Genomic DNA, 18,148 nt, shown 5'->3' on the forward strand with positions numbered 1-18,148 from the left:
CACAACTCCCGCCGCTGAGCCACCTGGCCAGATTGCAACACGGGGACTGTACGTGGATTAGAGAAGACACGTACATGACGTGAGCTAGGAAGAAGTTATTGCCCTGCGCAACAAACTTCACCTTGGTGAATAGATGATGATGCTGATGAATGAAGGGACGCGTTCTGGTAAACGTTGCACGCACGAGGATCCACTCGGCTTGAACGGCAGTGAAACGTCCTCACTTCGCACTCAAGCTTTAACTCAAGATCGTCCTCACCTCGCTCGTGAGCTAAACCAGTTGTACTGGGGGAGTATCGAGTGGACACACGGAGCGCGCTTAAGTCTGTAAACATCTCACACACGTTCGAAGCACAATGGAAAATGACACCGACGCGTGGCATATGCCGAAATGTACAAGGTGGCCCACATTTTTAGTTTTCCCAAGATAGTAAAGGGCATCTCCATCTTTAATCTAAAATGATAAAATTATAATGAAAACAAAAATCTAAGCTGTTAAGAAATTAATCGTTGATAAAAACAAATGTCAATGCTAAGTTGCACTTTATCTCAGTATTCTGCGAACTCATTATGCGTCGTTATGGATAGAAGAAAATATAAGCAGAACTCCGCTCTCTGTCTGCACAAATGTGAACAAATATCTTCTACTCCGTTGGCCTATCGGCTTTCCGGACCAACATTATCCAGCAAAAATTGATTTAATCCAGCAAATGTACCTGTTTAAGTTCACTTGCCAAAACAAATATAGCAGAACAACACTGGATTGTTATATATATGTACAGGATCACAACTGTGGCGTAATATTATGTTTCTAGCGCCTTCACTCAAGGCACTTGACAGAGCTTATGAACCGATGACCGAATGGAATGATGTAGTTGGCAGGTGCAGCACAAGGATCGAGGAATGAGTGACAGCGATCGAGGGGTTACTTAGGGATCACGAAAGGGCTATAGGGGAGGGACGGGAAGGAGTGGTGTGGGGTGAGGGAACAGGAAGAGAATGGGCAACGGAGAAGAGGTGAGCGTGATGATGATGATAATGATTGATGGACGAGGTGAAGGTTTCTTGGTTTTGGTTGAGAAGCTGGGATCGTGGTCTGGGATGTGTTGAGATCTAATGGACTCATTGTTTTGCCGTCATAACCAGTTTGCTGCTGTTTTAGCGCCATTCATTTTGCCCAATAGTGGCGTTTTCGTTTTGCTCGGTAAGCGGATGTGCATGTGATTCGGTCCTTACGTAGAATCAATGTACAGCGTCATGGGACGCTTTGAGCATGTGAATGACTCTGTTAATTACTGTGGACATGAGGCTGACGTTGCATCACCTCCCCCCACTTCCGCAGCGGTGCTGGCAGGAAACAAGCTGAACTTTATGAGCCCGCAGCTCGGGGGTTTGGGCGACCAGTGCGACATGTCCTGCAACGCCGTGTCGGAGATGGTCCGGGAGCTCCGTGGCATTCAGAGGGCGGTCACCACGTTAGTGAGCGGATTCGACGATGTGGTGAGTGGACATCATGTCGGATTCCTTCGGTTCTAAGTTAATATTTTGACTCTGGAAATAATCTGATTGTGGAGTGGCCCACGCGGTCATCGTGCCGGCCCTGTCTCTAATTATGTCTGCACGTGTGCTGAACTTCTTTTGCGCCGTACGCAGCCACCCGTGCTGATCGGAGGCGTTGGTATTCACCAACGGCGTTGGTATTTACCACAGAGGAGGAAACGTTTGCCTCCAAACCTCAGATATCGGAGGCCCCTTTTAGAGGTGGATTAAGTGCCACCCAATGCCAAAATTGTGCCAAGTCACAAGTGGTCAGTCTGCCGGTATTCCGGCTCCCGTCATAGGAACGTCGGACAGCCATGATGTCCTCATAATGACCCAAGACACGAGCGCCAATCCACCGTGCGTACGACGAGGGCGGAGGCCGACGAAGATGGAGCCTCGCAGTTTGGCAACTATGGAGACCGTGGCGCGGATTGGGTTACTCTGCGAGAGCTACGCCACGGCCTCCTCCGCCGCCAAAGCCGCCGAGTGCCCCCACCCCCCCCCCCACCCCTGCGTGTGTGCCACCGTCCTCTGACGCGTGAACGATGCTGCCGCTCGTGATTTTCGTGGGCGTAGAGAAACCAGACGGACTTCATCAGCAAGGGGATTGGCTTCAACAAGAAAGGCGAGTGCCACTTCGAGGGAACGCAGTTTGCCAACGGCACCAACTGGACGGTGGACACCTGCACGTCCTGCACATGCGAGGTACGGTCATCATCATGGTCATCGTCGTCATGATTATCGTCGTGATCATTATCGTTATGATCGTCATCATGATCATCGTCGTCATCATCATCGTCGTCATCATCATCATTGTCATCATCATCGTCATCATGACCATCATCATCATCATCGTCGTCGTCATCATCATCATGATTATTGTCATCATCATCGTCATTATGACCATCATCATCATCGTCATCATCATCGTTGTCGTCGTCCTCATGATTGTCATCGACATAAAAGTTATTTGGTGATGCCGCTTCTGTCACTGCTGCGTTGGCAGTGGTACGCAAAGCACAAATAACAACACCCATAGTCGGTGGCTCGTCTTCGTAGGTGAGAGATCCCTCATAGCAGAAAAGACGTTTCGGACAACATCCCTTATTCAATTATTTTATTTTTCATGGCAGCCTTCTTTGACGCATATACATAGCGGGAGTTTTGTAAAAACATAATATTTTTTTACAATTAAACTTGTTTACGTTTCACGAGACAAATACACGCCGGGAGAGCATCACGCCACTGACTCCTATCCACTCCGACCACAGTAATGTGGAATTTCCACCATTGTCTCGAGACCGAGACAACAGAGGTAAACTCTGCTACGCGTGCCTTCGAGCAGCTTAGACTCAAGCCAACTTTGGCTTTTGACTTCACCTCTGCTTGCCTATCTTTTACATTTATTTATTTTCAGCCCACCTTTTTCGCTCGTATTCAGTCGTGCGTAACAGAGCCACATTCCTCGCGATCGCCGGCGATGCCTCCCAACCACGTGTGAACGCTCCTCACTTCTCCCCCACCGCTCCCCTACCCCCCCCCCCCCAGGAATCCGTGACATTTTGCCGGCAAATCAGCTGCCAAGAGGTTTCATGCAACAACGCGACCACGCCGGAGGGCGAGTGCTGCCCAACGTGCTACGGTGAGTCTGCGGCCAATCGGAGCATTGGGGGGAGGGGGGAGGAGTGGGGGTATTAAGCACCCCCCCCCCCCCCACGTGTGGAGACGGCCGGATGGCTCAGAGGTCAGAGGTCAGAGCATTGAGCCACCACTGCTGAGAATCCTGGGGTCGAATCGAGGTTTCACCACCGCTTCCTCCTCCTGGGATTTGAACCGGGTCCTCAAGTGCAGAGGGTGAGGGATGGGTTTGGCCCAGTCGCTAATGACTGCGTGAAAATGAAAAAAATAAAAACCCCCATCACATTAGGTTCGGGTTCTGCCCTTAATTTGACTGAACTCCAGCTTCTGAGAATTAAAGTATCGGGTTGGCTGCCACGCGATGAACCTTCCTCTCGTACGCAGAGCGAGTGGGAGAATGCTGCCCGGTGGTGTCGCGTAGACGGGAGGTCAATCAGTTGAAGGGATCTCAGAGGTAGCTCTGTGGTGTTCGCTTCCGCGGCCCGTTCTCCAGCACTAGGGGTCGCACTGACTGCTCTGTGAGAGATATGAAAGGATGATGCCAATTTCGCAATGTACGTATGCATGCATGCATGTATGTTGAACTTATTTCACACTGTACGTAGCCAACCGTGCTAATCGGAGGTGTGGGGGAAGGATAACAAACTAACACACGAAAATCAGTTCTAGAGAAATGAGTTTTCAATCTAGACGATGATTTTAAAGTGCAAAGCTCCCACTGGCTTCCTAATATCGGAAGTAAACGCGTTGCAGACTGCCGCACAAGTGCACCTGGAAGCGCGCGATGCGGTGACCGCCTTTGTGCGATGGCGAGCCAACATCTGCTGCTGCGAGGATGACCGGAGTTTGCAATTGGGAGGAGAAAGGCAGGGAAATTAACCCCCAAAAACAATTATTGCCCCTGCACAGTCCGTGATATTTCCTGCAACGGCTCACCCTAACCCCCTGCAGGCGGATGTGGAGGCCGTCCGGAGGTCCAAGTTCAAAAGGGGTTTTAGCCTTTCGAACGTTTTTTGGCGGTCAGAATGAATCCCAGATTTCTGGTAGAGAATCCCAGTCGCGTATAACTCACTCGCAGCGGTGTTTGGTGAGCCGCGAGGGAGCGAACGCGCCTGCCCTTCTGGCCAAGGAATTTCCGCCACCGTGAAATGTTGCGATCGAGTTTTTCCCAGGCAAATTTCTTTTCCTCACCCCGCCCCCCGTCCTGTTTTTTTTAATGAATGTGAACTGACGGCAAAAGATAACGGAGAGAGCGTGACCCTTTCACAGCGTTTTGCAAACGACGGCGTGGAGCCACTGGTGATGAATTCCACACTCGAAAGAACTAAACTATTTTTTAAAATTTTACCAGGTGAGGCCCACTGAGCAAGACAGTATCTATCACAAATGATAGCTCAAGGAAGTTGCCATTCACGTGGAAATTTATAGCAGCAGCCAAATACTCTGAACGCACGTTTCTAAACAAATGGGGCGTTCGTCTTGCTCTTGCGTATGGCTGGACGATAGCAACTAATATGTATGTCTGGACCATAGCTAGCTAGGGAACAGCTCCAATTGATGTGCGGTGGACTGTTGCTGTGTGGACACGAATAGAGACCCATAAACTCAATGAGAAATCATTAGATTCACACGGACACCGATAGACTTAGAGACCCATAGGTTCACATCGAGACTTATAGCTTTACATCGAGACCCGTTAGACTCGAATAGAGACTCAACAGACTCGCACAGAGTGGCCCCTCAAAATACGAAGCGTTGGGCTGCGGCGAATGTGAAGCCCGCTGGCTCTGCATGCGATCAAATAAAAGCGTGCGGACAATTATATATTGACTGTGAGCCCAGCGCTGCTCGCCTATAGCCACTGGGATACCCGGGCACTCAGCCAAAGCCCCAACTCCTGCAGACGCCTATTTACATTTCTCGGGGATGAGGGGGGATTGCTACGCACTTCGCCATTTGCTATTCTAAGCGGATGGCAAAACCCACCAGCTCTAACCCTTCCCACCACGCATGACATCATGCGTGGGCGCAAGCCATCTCTCGATGAAGTCACCGTATAAAGCACACATTTTGCCAATGACCTACATATATATAACGGCGTGACATGAATCCACAGGCCCGTGGGTAATCAATTCGAAGTCGTCCCGTCCTGGCTGTCGTTCTGGCCACCCATCAGTTGCATCATTTAAAAAAAAAGTGACGGAAACGATTTTGGGAAAGAGAAAAAAAAACACGTGACCGCGGGGAGAACATGCAAGCTTGAAATATATAGCAAGCCTCCGGGTCGGGATCGGACCCACGACCTCCCCATACGTATATATGTTGAACTTCTTTCGCACCGTACGTAGCCAAACCGTGCTAATCGGAGGTGCCGGAGGGAGGGGTAGGGGGTTGAAGGACAACAACATTGAACACAAACAAACAAACACACACACAAAAACCCCTGAAGTTGTTATCGTCACAACGAGACGACGCCTTTTTCCCCACTTTCCGAGGACTCTTCGCGCCCGTTACAATTTGCAAAGGGGGCGCGCCAACAGGAGGGCCGATTTGCCACGTGGTCAGCGCCCTATCGTCCGCACAACGTTTTGCACCGTTACGTTTTACGAAAGCCACGCGCAATCAATTGCTGAGACACGTGTATTGGGGGTGGGGGGGGTGGGTTCAACTCCCCATAAAGCAACACACGCTGTTGACTCAAGGGTGCCGTCATGGGTGTTTTTTGTTGTTTGGATAAGCTGGCGGCAGAGGAGCACGCTACGAACCGAATCGTTACATTTACTTGCCAAATCATCCTCTTTAAAAAGAGCTGTGGGATAGTAGGCCAAATCGAGCGGTGACAATCTGACACGTGGTTTCTTTTTTGTACAATCGCGGCCTTTGCAGCGTCGTCTAGTGGACAGACTAAGGGGGGGGGGGGGGAGGAGGCGGGGGGGGGTTGCAATGTGCGCCTGGCCAACGCGGTTCCACGTCTCAGGGATCGAAACCGTGAAATCCTCAAGAGTTCAATAACAACAACATACAACAACAACAAACAACAGACAACGACACAAGACGTTGGTGGAGCTGCGCAAAAGCACAAGCGACGGACAAAAACAAAAATCCCACCGCGTTTGTTCAATGAAGGCTGCCCGAACAAAAACATTTCACGATCGGCAACGTTCCGGACGGTGTGGCCCGTCTTGCCTCTGCCGTTAAAGTAGATACATTATCGGAGATTGTCAATGGGCCGATGTAATGTATATACTGTTTGTAAATAGATATTGTATAGAATGGATACAGATTAGCCAACTTTAGCATGAAAAGTCAAGGGAGAACCCGAATCTGAGCGTGGTTGAAGCCAGTTGGGCACATGCAAAGAGCCAATGAGGGTCAGATCAAAACCAGGATGCCATCCATTGATGCACCTTGCAAATCTTATCAACGCGTCTAACCCTTTACCAACCTCCCCGTGCCCCCCTCTGTGTCCCCTGCCCCCCCCCACACCACCACACACCATGCCTCCTTTGTTGCCATGGCAGTGCTGGAGGAGGGCTGGTCGCCGTGGTCCGAGTGGACGTCGTGCACTGTGTCTTGCGGGCGCGGGCTGCAGCAGCGCGGCCGCTCGTGCGACCGCATCAAGCACGAGTGCCAGGGCCCGTCCATCCAGACGCGCACGTGCCACCAGCGCGAGTGCGATAAGCGCAGTGAGTCACGCACGCACGCACGTGCCACCAGCCTGTGTGAGAAGCGCGCACGTGCCACCAGCCTGAGTGAGAAGCGCGCACGTGCCACCAGCGTTAGTGGGACGCACGCGCCACCAGCGCGAGTGAGACGGGCGCAGTGAGTCACGCACACACACACGTGCCACCAGCCTGAGTGAGAAGCACACACGTGCCACCAGCCTGAGTGAGAAGCGCGCACGTGCCACCAGCCTGAGTGGGAAGCACACACGTGCCACCAGCCTGAGTGAGAAGCACACACGTGCCACCAGCCTGAGTGAGAAGCGCGCACGTGCCACCAGCCTGAGTGAGAAGCACGCACGTGCCACCAGCCTGAGTGAGAAGCACACACGTGCCACCAGCCTGAGTGAGAAGCACGCACGTGCCACCATCCTGAGTGAGAAGCACGCACGTGCCACCAGCGTTAGTGGGACGCACGCGCCACCAGCGCGAGTGAGACGGGCGCAGTGAGTCACGCTCGCACGCACGCACGTGCCACCACCTCCGATTAGCACGGTTGGCTACGAACCATTGCGAAAGAGGTTCAACATGCCTACGTATATAGATTGCCTGCGCCGACTGCCGCCAAAGCTAACCACGGTGATCCGCGGCTCTAACCTCCGCCGAGCATCGATCCCGATCACCGAGCCGCGCGAAGCTTGATGCGCGTGCGTTCGTCTGTACGTATGTACAGTCTGTTCGCCTATAACGTGCTCGTTGCGTTTCTGAAGAACATCGCCTTCTGGGAAAATCTAGTTATAGTGAACAATATACGATGTAGGGTAAAGCACAGTCCGCGATAACACCGTGCGGTGCGTATGCAGGCCGAACAAAGACCGAAGCACGTGGGTAGCATCTAGAAGCATCCAGCAGCATCCCACCTTGTGTGATGCTACGCCGAGGCAGCCGTACAACCGCTTATTCATACTCGCGTGATGTCGTTCCATTCACTCGACCGCGTTATATCAAATTCGCATCCACGTTATATAAAAAAAACTAAAACGCGTTCCCTAGTACATTCAGCGCGTTGACTATATATACACACAATCTGCGTCATGAAAACACCGCGCGGCGTCACAGGAGAACACGACCGCACGTGCGTTGAACTTCTTTCGTCCCCCCCGCCCCACCACCACCACCACCACCACCCTCCTCCTCCTCTCCACGCGTGGCGTGCGCCAGTCCGCCAGGACGGCGGCTGGAGCCACTGGTCGCCGTGGTCTTCGTGCTCGGCGACGTGCGGCGTGGGCTCCAGCACGCGCATGCGGCTCTGCAACTCCCCGACGCCGCAGCTGGGCGGCGAGGACTGCGCGGGCAGCGGGCGCGACACCAGGGAGTGCAATCTCATGCCCTGCCCCGGTGAGCGGGCGCCGAGAACGACCGTCTCGCTCTGATCTCCCCGCCCCCCCCTCCCCCTCCCCCCCCCCCAAACTGCTCCGGTGATCCCGCGACCTTTCCGTCGTCGATGGCTACGCTCGGCTGTGGGCGAGGTCGCTCGTCTTTCCGGGTGTCTCTCCTCTTTAGCCGCTCGCACAGCTGAGATTCCCCTGCTCGTACAATTCCGCGGTCAGCGCCGGTACTTGTCTCCACGGACCACGAACGCGCTTCTCTTCCCTGGGAAATGCCTTGGCTCAAACCTTCGTCGTCGTCATATCAGCCATGATCAATCCACTGCTGGATTGAAAGCCTCCCACCCCCCACCCCCCAATCAGCCGTTGCCGGGTCTCACGATCCTGAGATGCAAAATTGCTTGTAGTACCTGCACACGAACTACAAATCACACCTTACCCCCCCCCGTACCTCTGTGTTGCTGCTCATCTGCCACGTCATGTGCACCAGCTGCAACACCTAGAGAAACAAAACCTCTCTCTCTCTCTCCGTGTCTTTGGCGGTATCCTTCAACTGCACATCCAACCTTGTCTGTGCAGCAGATTGAGATGCGACCTTTTGTCCTAACCGAGGGCCACGCCTGAACGCACCGAATCAGAAGCCCACGTGCTCAACGAACCCTCCGCACGTCTCGCACGCCTCACGTCTTTGCACACGCCTCGGCGTGCCCCCAAACCATCCCCGTGTGCCCTGGTGTCGTCTTGCGTGACTCGTGCGTCTCGTGTTTACCCCGTGCGTCCCCCGTGTCCCTGGCACACGTCTCATGCCTTCCCTGTCTTCCCCGCGCCTTCCCGCGTGTCCCTGTGAGACATCGTGTGCCTCCGTGCGTACCCCGTGTCCTTGGCACACGTCTCACGTGTCTCCCTCCCCCCCACTCCTCCTCCCCCCGCGCGTTACCCGTGTCTAAGTGGACGGGCAGTGGGGCCCCTGGTCTCTGTGGTCGACGTGCTCCGTGACCTGCGCCGGGGGCTCGCGGACGCGCCTGCGCCTCTGCAACAACCCCGAGCCCAAGCACGGCGGGCGGCGCTGCGTGGGACTCAGCTCCGACACCGGCGTCTGCAACACCCAGGACTGTCCCATCGGTGAGACGCGCCGGGCGGCTTCGCCCTTCTCGCCGCTCGTCTCCCGTCTCGTCGTCTCTGCCCTCGTCGCCACGGTGGCTCGGAGATGTTAACTACATCGCCTGGTGTGCCGGAGGTCGTGGGTTCGATCCCGACCCTGATGCCTGTTGTATATTTGGAGTTTGCGTGTCTCTCTCTCTCTCTCTCTCCCCGTGGTCCCGTGGATTTTTCTCTGGGTACTCCGGTTTTTCCCTCTACATTTAAAATGGACGTGCGTTTAGAGTAGTTAGTTGCTATACATTTCCACATAAGCCACTTCGTTGAGCTATCGTTTGTGGCCAGGTCAATTCTGACAAAGAGCTATATAGCTCAGTGGGCCTTACCTGGTAAAATAAAAAAAATAGTATCATTTAGTTTTAGTTGAGTTCCCACGTTGTTTCGCTTACACCCATCCCATTTCTTTGGATGGAGAGCCGGATGGACGGATGATGGATGGCCTGCGATCCACCACTCCCTTTCTCTTCACCTTGTCCACATATGCACTGCTGCGCACTCCGCCGTAGTTTGCTCAACGCCTACTGCTTGGCAGGCGGTGACGCGTCCCGAGCGGCAGCGCTTTTGCCGCTGGGTTTGCGGAGGTTCGCGGTTCGGCACCGGGCGGGCGCCCCGTTTAATGCCTGCGGGTGTGTGGACCAAATACATTCCCGCCGTCTGCCACAAAGGTGGCTTTCGAAGAATCCCGTGAAGTTGATCGAATACCAAAGGCAGCCCTAATATCAATAACTCAGGTTTATTTTTTTTTTATTTTTGGGTTAGAGCGCTTAAATATATAAATGTGTCGTTAAACCCGCCACCAGGCGACACATCATCAGGCAGCAGCCATATTTGGCTGTCGCCTGATGAAGCTAGTTGTAATTACTGACGAAACGTCGTACTCAGATTGTAAATGTTTGTGGCTTGGCTCTCCAGCACACCGGTGTGCTGTACTAGTACCCTATACTATACGCTACACTATACACTACTATACACTACACTATACACTACACTTTTCACTCGTGCTGTACAAGTAACGAATTGGCATGTTCTGTTTACGTGGCAAACCTCACTGATTGGCTGTGTCGGGTGGTGGCAGGTTTAACGACGCATTTATGTATTTACGCGATCTAACCCAAAGGGGAGCCCCGTTATGTTCCGGCGTCAAAAATGTGGCCAAGTTTGAAAATTACCCGTGCAGTTCGACCATTGGGTGAAAACCACGTGGCAAAGGCCGCGGACTTCGCTCGACCGTGAAACATTCCGCTGTGCCGACGACCGGCCGGTTACAGATTGCCATCATCATAATTATCTGCGACTCGCCGAGCCTGGCTGACGCGAGACTTTTTTTTTCCCCCCACGCAAGACGGCTGCCTCTCCAACCCGTGCTTCGCGGGAAGCACGTGCATCAGCTTCGTGGACGGCTCGTGGAAGTGCGGCGCCTGCCCGCTCGGTTACCGTGGCGATGGCCTGCACTGCGAGGACATCGACGAGGTGAGTTGAATTTTGACTTGAAACTTTCGTGACCGCAGGAATTCACATTCTTGGTTCTTTCGGGTAATGTCACGTAGGTTATTTTTTTTTTCTATTTAAACAACGAAAGCAAAATACCCACGACGTTTCGATCGCAACACAAGCGGTCTTCATCAGGCAGGGATAATTATTTTTGATTATTTTTACATTTAATTTTTTATTTTCTATCCACGTGACTTTACCGAAAGAACCAAGAATATGAGGTGAGTTGCTCATCCCGTGAAAACTACCCCACCCCGCCCCTTGCAATAAGTAATAATAATAACAACAACAACAACGATTTGCACTCTTTCTCCCGATATGAGAAAAACCACTGGAGCTCTGCATTTTAAAATCACCTAGAATGGAAACCCCTTGTCTTCAGGAGTGCTTTCTTGCGTTCAATTTGTTGTCCTTTCCCTCCCACCCGCCCCCGCTCGTGCGCCTCCGATCATCTCGGTCGGCTACGTACGGCGCGAAGGAAGTGACTCGGCAAAACCCCCGGCCGCTGTCTCCCGACGGCTTCGGCTTCGCATTCCCACCTGACCACGCCGCCGCTGCCGCTCTCTCTCCCTCTCTCTCTCCTGCCGACAGTGCACGGAGGTGCCGGATGTCTGCTTCTCGACGACGAGTGCGTCGCGCTGCACCAACCTGGAACCGGGATTCAAGTGCCTCCCGTGCCCCCCGCGCTACTCGGGCACCCAGCCCCAGGGTCTCGGGCTGGAGGACGCAAAGACCAATAAGCAGGTAGCCACCCCCCCCCCTCCCTCAATCGACCACCCCCCCCCCCCCCCCCCCCGGGGCTAGCCGCTCGTGCCCCTCTGCGTGCGTGTGGCAGTTGGGCGTGTGCCATGCCGGCCTTCATAGGTGCTGCTAGAGAACAGCACTTGCCCCAACAGCCTGTTAAGGCTCTGCGGGTGATCTCTGTCTTTGTTGGGCATGTGCCATGCCAGCGTTCAATGGTGCTGCTCGTTTAGAGCACTTTCCCCAACAGCCTGTTAAGGCTTTCCGGGGGATATTTGTCTTTGTGTTGGGGGATCAGTACGAACCCGGTGACACCAGTTCGATTCCCGCTCACGGCCAACACCAGTGACGAATATATTTTAACCACTACTGGGCCTCCCCTAGGTTGACTCAGCCTCAAATGAGTGACTTCTTCGGGAGTGGGTCTTGCATCGCACGAATGTCAGAGCCACTCAGGGGGGGGTCCTTACACAAAAGAAAGCCGCAATAATTGTTTTCGCGAATGAATAAATGAATTAGGGGGTGGCCTCACGTGGCATACTTTTTGTGTTAAGTTTGTTGTCCTACCCCCGCATCTCTGATTAGCGCGGTTGGCTACGTACAGTGCGAAAGAAGTTAAACGTACGTACACACTGGCCATTCAACGTACGTACACACTGCCCGGGCCACCATCGCCGGGCATCCGGGACCGTCTGCCCTGCGTGAGACACTCCCCCCCCCTCGCCCTGCACCCCCCCATCCCCGTGTCTCAGGTGTGCGAGCCCAAGAACCCATGCGAGGACGGGAGCCATAATTGCCACGTGGACGCGGACTGCGTGTACCTGGGCGTGCACACGGAGCTCGTGTTCCGCTGTGAGTGCAAGACGGGGTTCGCCGGCAACGGCTTCGTGTGCGGCGAGGACATAGACCTCGACGGGTGGCCCAACAAGGAGCTGCCCTGCGTGGCCAACGCCACCTACCACTGCCTCAAGGTGAGCCCCCACCACCCACCCACACCCACCCACACCCACCCACCCAACACCCCCAACACCCCTCGCTGGCGGTTTTCAGTTTCATTTATTTGGTGTAGTCCTGTGAGCCATTCGGCTCTTGAATCGGGTGAAACCGCAACAAACAAACAAGAACAAAAACATGAACAAGAAAACATCTTAAAGTGACTATGCGACTGTGCAAACAGAAAATCCAGGAAAAAACAGCAAAATATTCCTGAAAAGCACCGTACACCAACGCTGTGTGCAAAAATCCCAGTGGGATGCAAGTCAAACAACAACAACAACCACAAGACAACTTAGATTAAGGCCATCAGTCTAACTCCGTACTACAACAAACAAACATGGCCAAACCAAAAAACGTTTTTGACATCACCAAAATAAAGCCATAAAAGTAATGTAACAGTGATCATAGGAACTGTGACCGAATTTTCACAATAAACGACATAAACAACATGTAACACCAAACCCTAGAGCCATAGCTGGCTGCATGAGTCACTCCACAACAACAGGAGCATCAGTCGGAGTATCAAATTTTTCAATGCACCTTTAAGATCAGCACACTAAATCAAAATACAGATAATACTTTGCAGCAGTCATCCGGAGCGAAACATATTATTTTATTTTAGACCACTGAATAGCAGTGGCAAATAGGGGTGTACAACTCCTCGAGCAGTTTTAAGTGCATATCTCATAGGTAGTGATTCAAGTTGCAGTTTATTGGCAATAGCATTCCAGACCCTGGGGGCATCAATAGCAAAGGCCCTTCCTCCAGTTTTTGTACGGCAATAGGGAATGTGAAGCTGGTAAATGAGCGAAGACCTGAGGTCAAATTTGTTCTTTGAAACAGAGAGGAGATCCAGCAGGTAGTTTGCGGATTTTTTTGCAGGAAGTCTGCGGATTTTTTTTTTTGGCGGTCAGGGACACCCGGCCTCTGACACCGACCTCCTTGACCCACATGCCTGACCCTAGCGGGGAGGTTTAAGATCGAGCCTGGCTTTGATCCCATCGTCCTGGCTCTAGCCGTGGCATCAGACTTAACCCCCACGCTGAAAACTAACCGTGAGCTTAGTGCTGATCCTGAACTGGATCCTAATCTAGGTCATAACACTCAACACAATCCGAATAACAACCCCACCTCTGTCTGTAGCCATTACTCTAATCCTAACACTAACCCTAAAACCGACCTTAACCCCAACTCTAACATTAGCCTGCACTAAATCCTGATTTTAACCTCATCCCTGACCCTAACTCTAACCACAACCCGAATGCCCACCCGAAAAATAACACCAACCATGACCTTACCACGACCTGAACGTGGGTCGCACTCTCGAAAATTGAATTGTCCGTCGTGTATTTCTCACGCTAGCAGAGCAAAGGCAAAATCACAACAACAACAACAACCACAACAATCACAACAACAACCGCAACCACCACAACCACGCACCATGTGTGCCCCCCGCCCCGCCCCCGTTGTGTCCACAGGACAACTGTCCCGAGCTGCCCAACTCCGGGCAGGAGGACCACGACAAGGACGGCTTTGGCGACGCCTGCGACAACGACGACGACAATGACGGATATCCCGATGACAGGGTGAGTGCCTCCTCCTCCTCTCTGTGCGCCAGCAATGCGTGATGTACGTGTGTGTGTACATGCGGCCGGATCGAGGGGGCGAAACGGTCGCGGCACGGGCTGAAGAAGGGATGGAGTGATGTGGTACAGGAGGATGTGGAGCTGAGTGGACTTGCTGGACTGGTACCAGCGGTGTCAAGATCGGCCTCTGTGGAGGAGGCTCGTGAAGGACGCTACTGGGCAGTTGGAGGCAGTCGCCCTCCAACAACAATGGAGGGCGGAGGAGCGACGCTCACAACAACGAGCGGAGCGCCGGGTGGCTAAAGCACAGCAAGTGGCACAGTAGGGGGGCACAGGTGGTGCATCAGCCAGTCGTAAGTCGACCCGTGGCACCTGGGTCTGCTCCGTGACCTCCTGCCGGCGGGCGTTCAACACTTCACGTGGCCTTAAGGTGCACATGGCCTGGCACAAGCGCCGTGGTGACGTCACCACCACTTAGTGGCGAATGGCGGTTGTTGTTGTTGTTATGGTTGAACTTCTCTCGCGCTGTACGTAGCCAAGCGTGCTAATTGGAGGTGCGGCGGAAGGACAACGAACGAAGCACACAGAGCAGTTCTAAAGAAATTAGATTTCAATGTAGTACAGTATAGTGGTGTCGTGTATACTAGTGTAATAGTATAGTGTGTAGCGTAGTGTAGTGTGTATTGTAGTAATTGGAGGTGCAGGGGAAGGACAGCAAACTAAACACAGAAAGCAGTTGTAAAAAAATTAGTTTCCAATCTTGATGATTTATAAGCGCAGACCTCCGGTGGTTTCCTGACATTAGAAGGAAGAGCGTTCGAGACGGCCGCAGAAGCGCATCTGAAAACGCCGTGCGATGCGGTGACCGCCTTTGTTCGTCGGCGAGCCAAAAGCAGCTGCTTTTCAAGGAATGACCGCAGTTCGCCTGATGATGGTGGTTCATGCTCCTTGACGAGACCAGCGAGGTATTGCGGTTCATTTGTGGCAAGCACTTCGTGTGTAATGAGTGCGACCTTGATGATGTCAAAGCAGCCGTTGCCCCAATCGACAAACTCGGCGCTGTGAGCCAGGGAATCAGCCACTCTTGGCGTCGTGGGCGTCAATGCGACGTTCTTTATATTTTGTTGTGCGCGGCTAAAAGACACCTGCAACACCTGAATAAGTGAATGGGTGCATTCACTTATTCACGTGTCAATGGATTTGTCCATTCGTTTGCGCACGCATTCATCGAATCATTAATTATGCACTCAAATCATCCATTCATTCAAGCATTCATTCATTGATCCATGTATCCAAGTACGCATTTCAACCGATTATTTCTCTACTTTGTTTGCACATTCATATATGCCGAGTAAACTCCCTCGAAATTGATTTGTTTTGTAATAAATTCCTAACATCCTTTCTGGCATGAGGTTTCCCGTGTGGTGTGCACGGGGGGGGGTTTGGGTTTTGCCAACCAGGCTTGGCCCACATCTTTTTCTTTCACCTGAGCGACTATGACCGTGGATTTGTTTTGCTGTTTGGCCTGCACGTGGAGGTTTCCAAACGGATTGGCCTCGAAGTCCCCACCCCCTCCCCAGATGTTTAACCTCATGGAGGGTCCAGCTGTTAAGTGTACCAGGTGGTGCAAATGCACCTCCTGGATAGAGACTCGCCAGGCTACGAAGGGGGGGGGGAAGATTGGATGGGAGGGGCGGGGGGCATGCCGACCGAGCTACGTAGCTTACATTTTTTTGACGATACATCTGCTTACATTTATCCACACAAATGCCCCCGCAGTGTGGACAAGAGCGCTGTGCTGTGTTGTAGGCAGAGACCCAAGCAAATGTCAAGAGAGGGTAACAGTGTGTGCTCATCTACCGGTGCTGATGACTCCTCCTAACGAGTGTGAAATCGGCATACACGGTTCCCATTGCATTTAAACAACCGTGAGGGTTTGAGATGCATACGCTTTAAGTGAATATGAGCAAAACTCCATTCTCTGTCTCTTCACGTAGCCAATAAACTGTGCATTCGCCCGTCAGTCAGACCCATATTATCCAGGTGCATTTGTTCCAGCAAGAAAACCTTGGATTAGTTTCAACCTTCTGGGTCTCATCAGCAGAGTCAAGCAAATGCTGCTGGGTTACCAGATTTTATTGTAAACCTTGCGACCGCCGTTCAGTGTAAAACAGAATTACCGCGCATATATTTATAAGCGACGTCTACTCGGTCAGGTAGCCCTGGGCCTGGAAAAGCATCAACATTGGCCGCTCATAGGATACATTTCGCATTGTGTGACTTTACTTACGTTGCTACACGACGGCCAAACATCTAGGAGTGAGGTTGAGCGCGACGAGAACATGTGATTACAATTACGTCGACTTTCTCTCCCTCGCTCTCTCTCCCTCTCTCGCCCACGTTGTGTTATTGTACTTCGACTCCCCGAGTGAGCCGTAATTACCTCTGCCCTGAACTCGCTCGACGTACAATGCATGCGAAGCTTGCCCAAAGCGCCGTCCTATGTCACGGTGGCGGTGTGGTGTCTGCGCGGCGCGTGACCGTGCGAATACGGTCAAACCCCGCGGCGCTCTTTTCCTCCCGCTCGTGTCGTCAAAGGCGGGGAGAGAGAGTTAGATATATAATTGACGTGTTTTGGAAATTTCTCAAATGCGTTTTTGATGACACCGAAAAACCTTTTTTTCTATTACGCATCCGGCCTTGAATAACCGTCAAGGCGACGTTTCGTCACGCGTGAGCGCTTACGTTTTTTTTGCAATGATGCAATTGCTGCGCGAGTTGCCAAGCTAAGGCCGCGTCGCCCGATTGATTCATTGACCCGCCCGCAATCCTGCTGGGGATGAGGGCGAGGGCCGTCGTAGATTCTGTGTGGTAGGTAAAACTGGAACACATTTTGTGTAAAGCGCCCTTAAACAATCGTTCTCAGGGCACCAGCCATTGGCTTCCGAATGGACAACCCATCTTTATAATCCGTGCAGAGAGACCACAGGTCACCCTCTGGCCTAGCGTTCCAGACCGACGGAGACGAGCGGCGAACTTTGATCTAGAACGAGGCCGAACCCCCCCCCCACCCCACCCCTGCTCCCTTCGGTGCGTGCCACAGGACAACTGCCCGATGCTGTTCAACCCGCGGCAGTACGACAGAGACCGCGACACCGTCGGTGACCTTTGCGACAATTGCCCCGAACGCCCCAATGCCGACCAACGCGACACGGACCGCAACGGCGTGGGAGACGCGTGCTCGCCCGACATTGATGGAGACAGTGAGTTTCCCCCGGATGCTCGGGGGGGGGGGGGGGCACCTCCGATTGGCGCGGGTGGATACGTACGGTGCGAAAGAAGTTCAACATACATAAACTAAACTTACTGAAGTCACGTAGATAGAAAAATGATAGATAATTGTGTGTTTTTTTTAATTCATAATTTTTCTATCTACGTGACTTTACCGAAAGACCCAAAAAGTATGAATTCCTGCAGTCACGAGAGCTTTAAGTCAAGATTTAAACTAACTAAACTTTGTTTATCTTACCAGGTAAGGCTCACTGCGCTATGTAGCGCTTTTTCAGAAGCGACCTGGCTATAACAAAAAATAGCTCAATGAAGTGGGCTTATCACGTGGAATTTTCTAGCGGTCAAATACTCTAAGTACACTTGAAGGGCACCCCCACCACCAGTGGCAGCTGTCCCTGCGTGGCACAATGTGACTCTTCCCCCCCACCCCCCCTCTCGCTGCTACAAAGTGGGGAGTAGTTTGCCAGTAGGTGATAATGATGGCCAAATTAGTAATTTGCGTTGTAATGTAGCGAATTTGGCAAATTTAGTCAATTCAGCCCCATCATGCGTGCAGGGTTCATAAAACGAGTAACCGCATGGTCAGAAACCACCGGCGTTGGTTTCCAGCGGAGACTGCAGCCACTTCCGTAGACAAGGCGATTCGCCTCTCACT

At 52.6% G+C, this 18,148-nt stretch overlaps 1 protein-coding gene across 1 annotated transcript in view; it reads left to right on the forward strand.

The window, feature by feature from the left end:
- Nucleotides 1-18,148, forward strand: part of LOC116953931 (thrombospondin-1-like) — a 54,731-nt gene that overhangs the window by 13,290 nt on the left and 23,293 nt on the right. Inside the window, exons 4-14 of the mRNA XM_032974255.2 lie at nt 1,343-1,500; nt 2,119-2,247; nt 3,091-3,184; nt 6,702-6,866; nt 8,064-8,240; nt 9,179-9,352; nt 10,731-10,858; nt 11,471-11,623; nt 12,373-12,591; nt 14,095-14,202; nt 17,306-17,465. Coding sequence (XP_032830146.2) covers nt 1,343-1,500; nt 2,119-2,247; nt 3,091-3,184; nt 6,702-6,866; nt 8,064-8,240; nt 9,179-9,352; nt 10,731-10,858; nt 11,471-11,623; nt 12,373-12,591; nt 14,095-14,202; nt 17,306-17,465 — 1,665 coding nt within the window. The remainder of the gene's footprint in view (nt 1-1,342; nt 1,501-2,118; nt 2,248-3,090; nt 3,185-6,701; nt 6,867-8,063; nt 8,241-9,178; nt 9,353-10,730; nt 10,859-11,470; nt 11,624-12,372; nt 12,592-14,094; nt 14,203-17,305; nt 17,466-18,148) is intronic.

Source organism: Petromyzon marinus, chromosome 53, assembly GCF_048934315.1.
Source record: "Petromyzon marinus isolate PM22_M1 ecotype Great Lakes invasive population chromosome 53, UKy_Petmar_22M1.pri1.0, whole genome shotgun sequence".
NCBI lineage: Eukaryota > Metazoa > Chordata > Hyperoartia > Petromyzontiformes > Petromyzontidae > Petromyzon > Petromyzon marinus.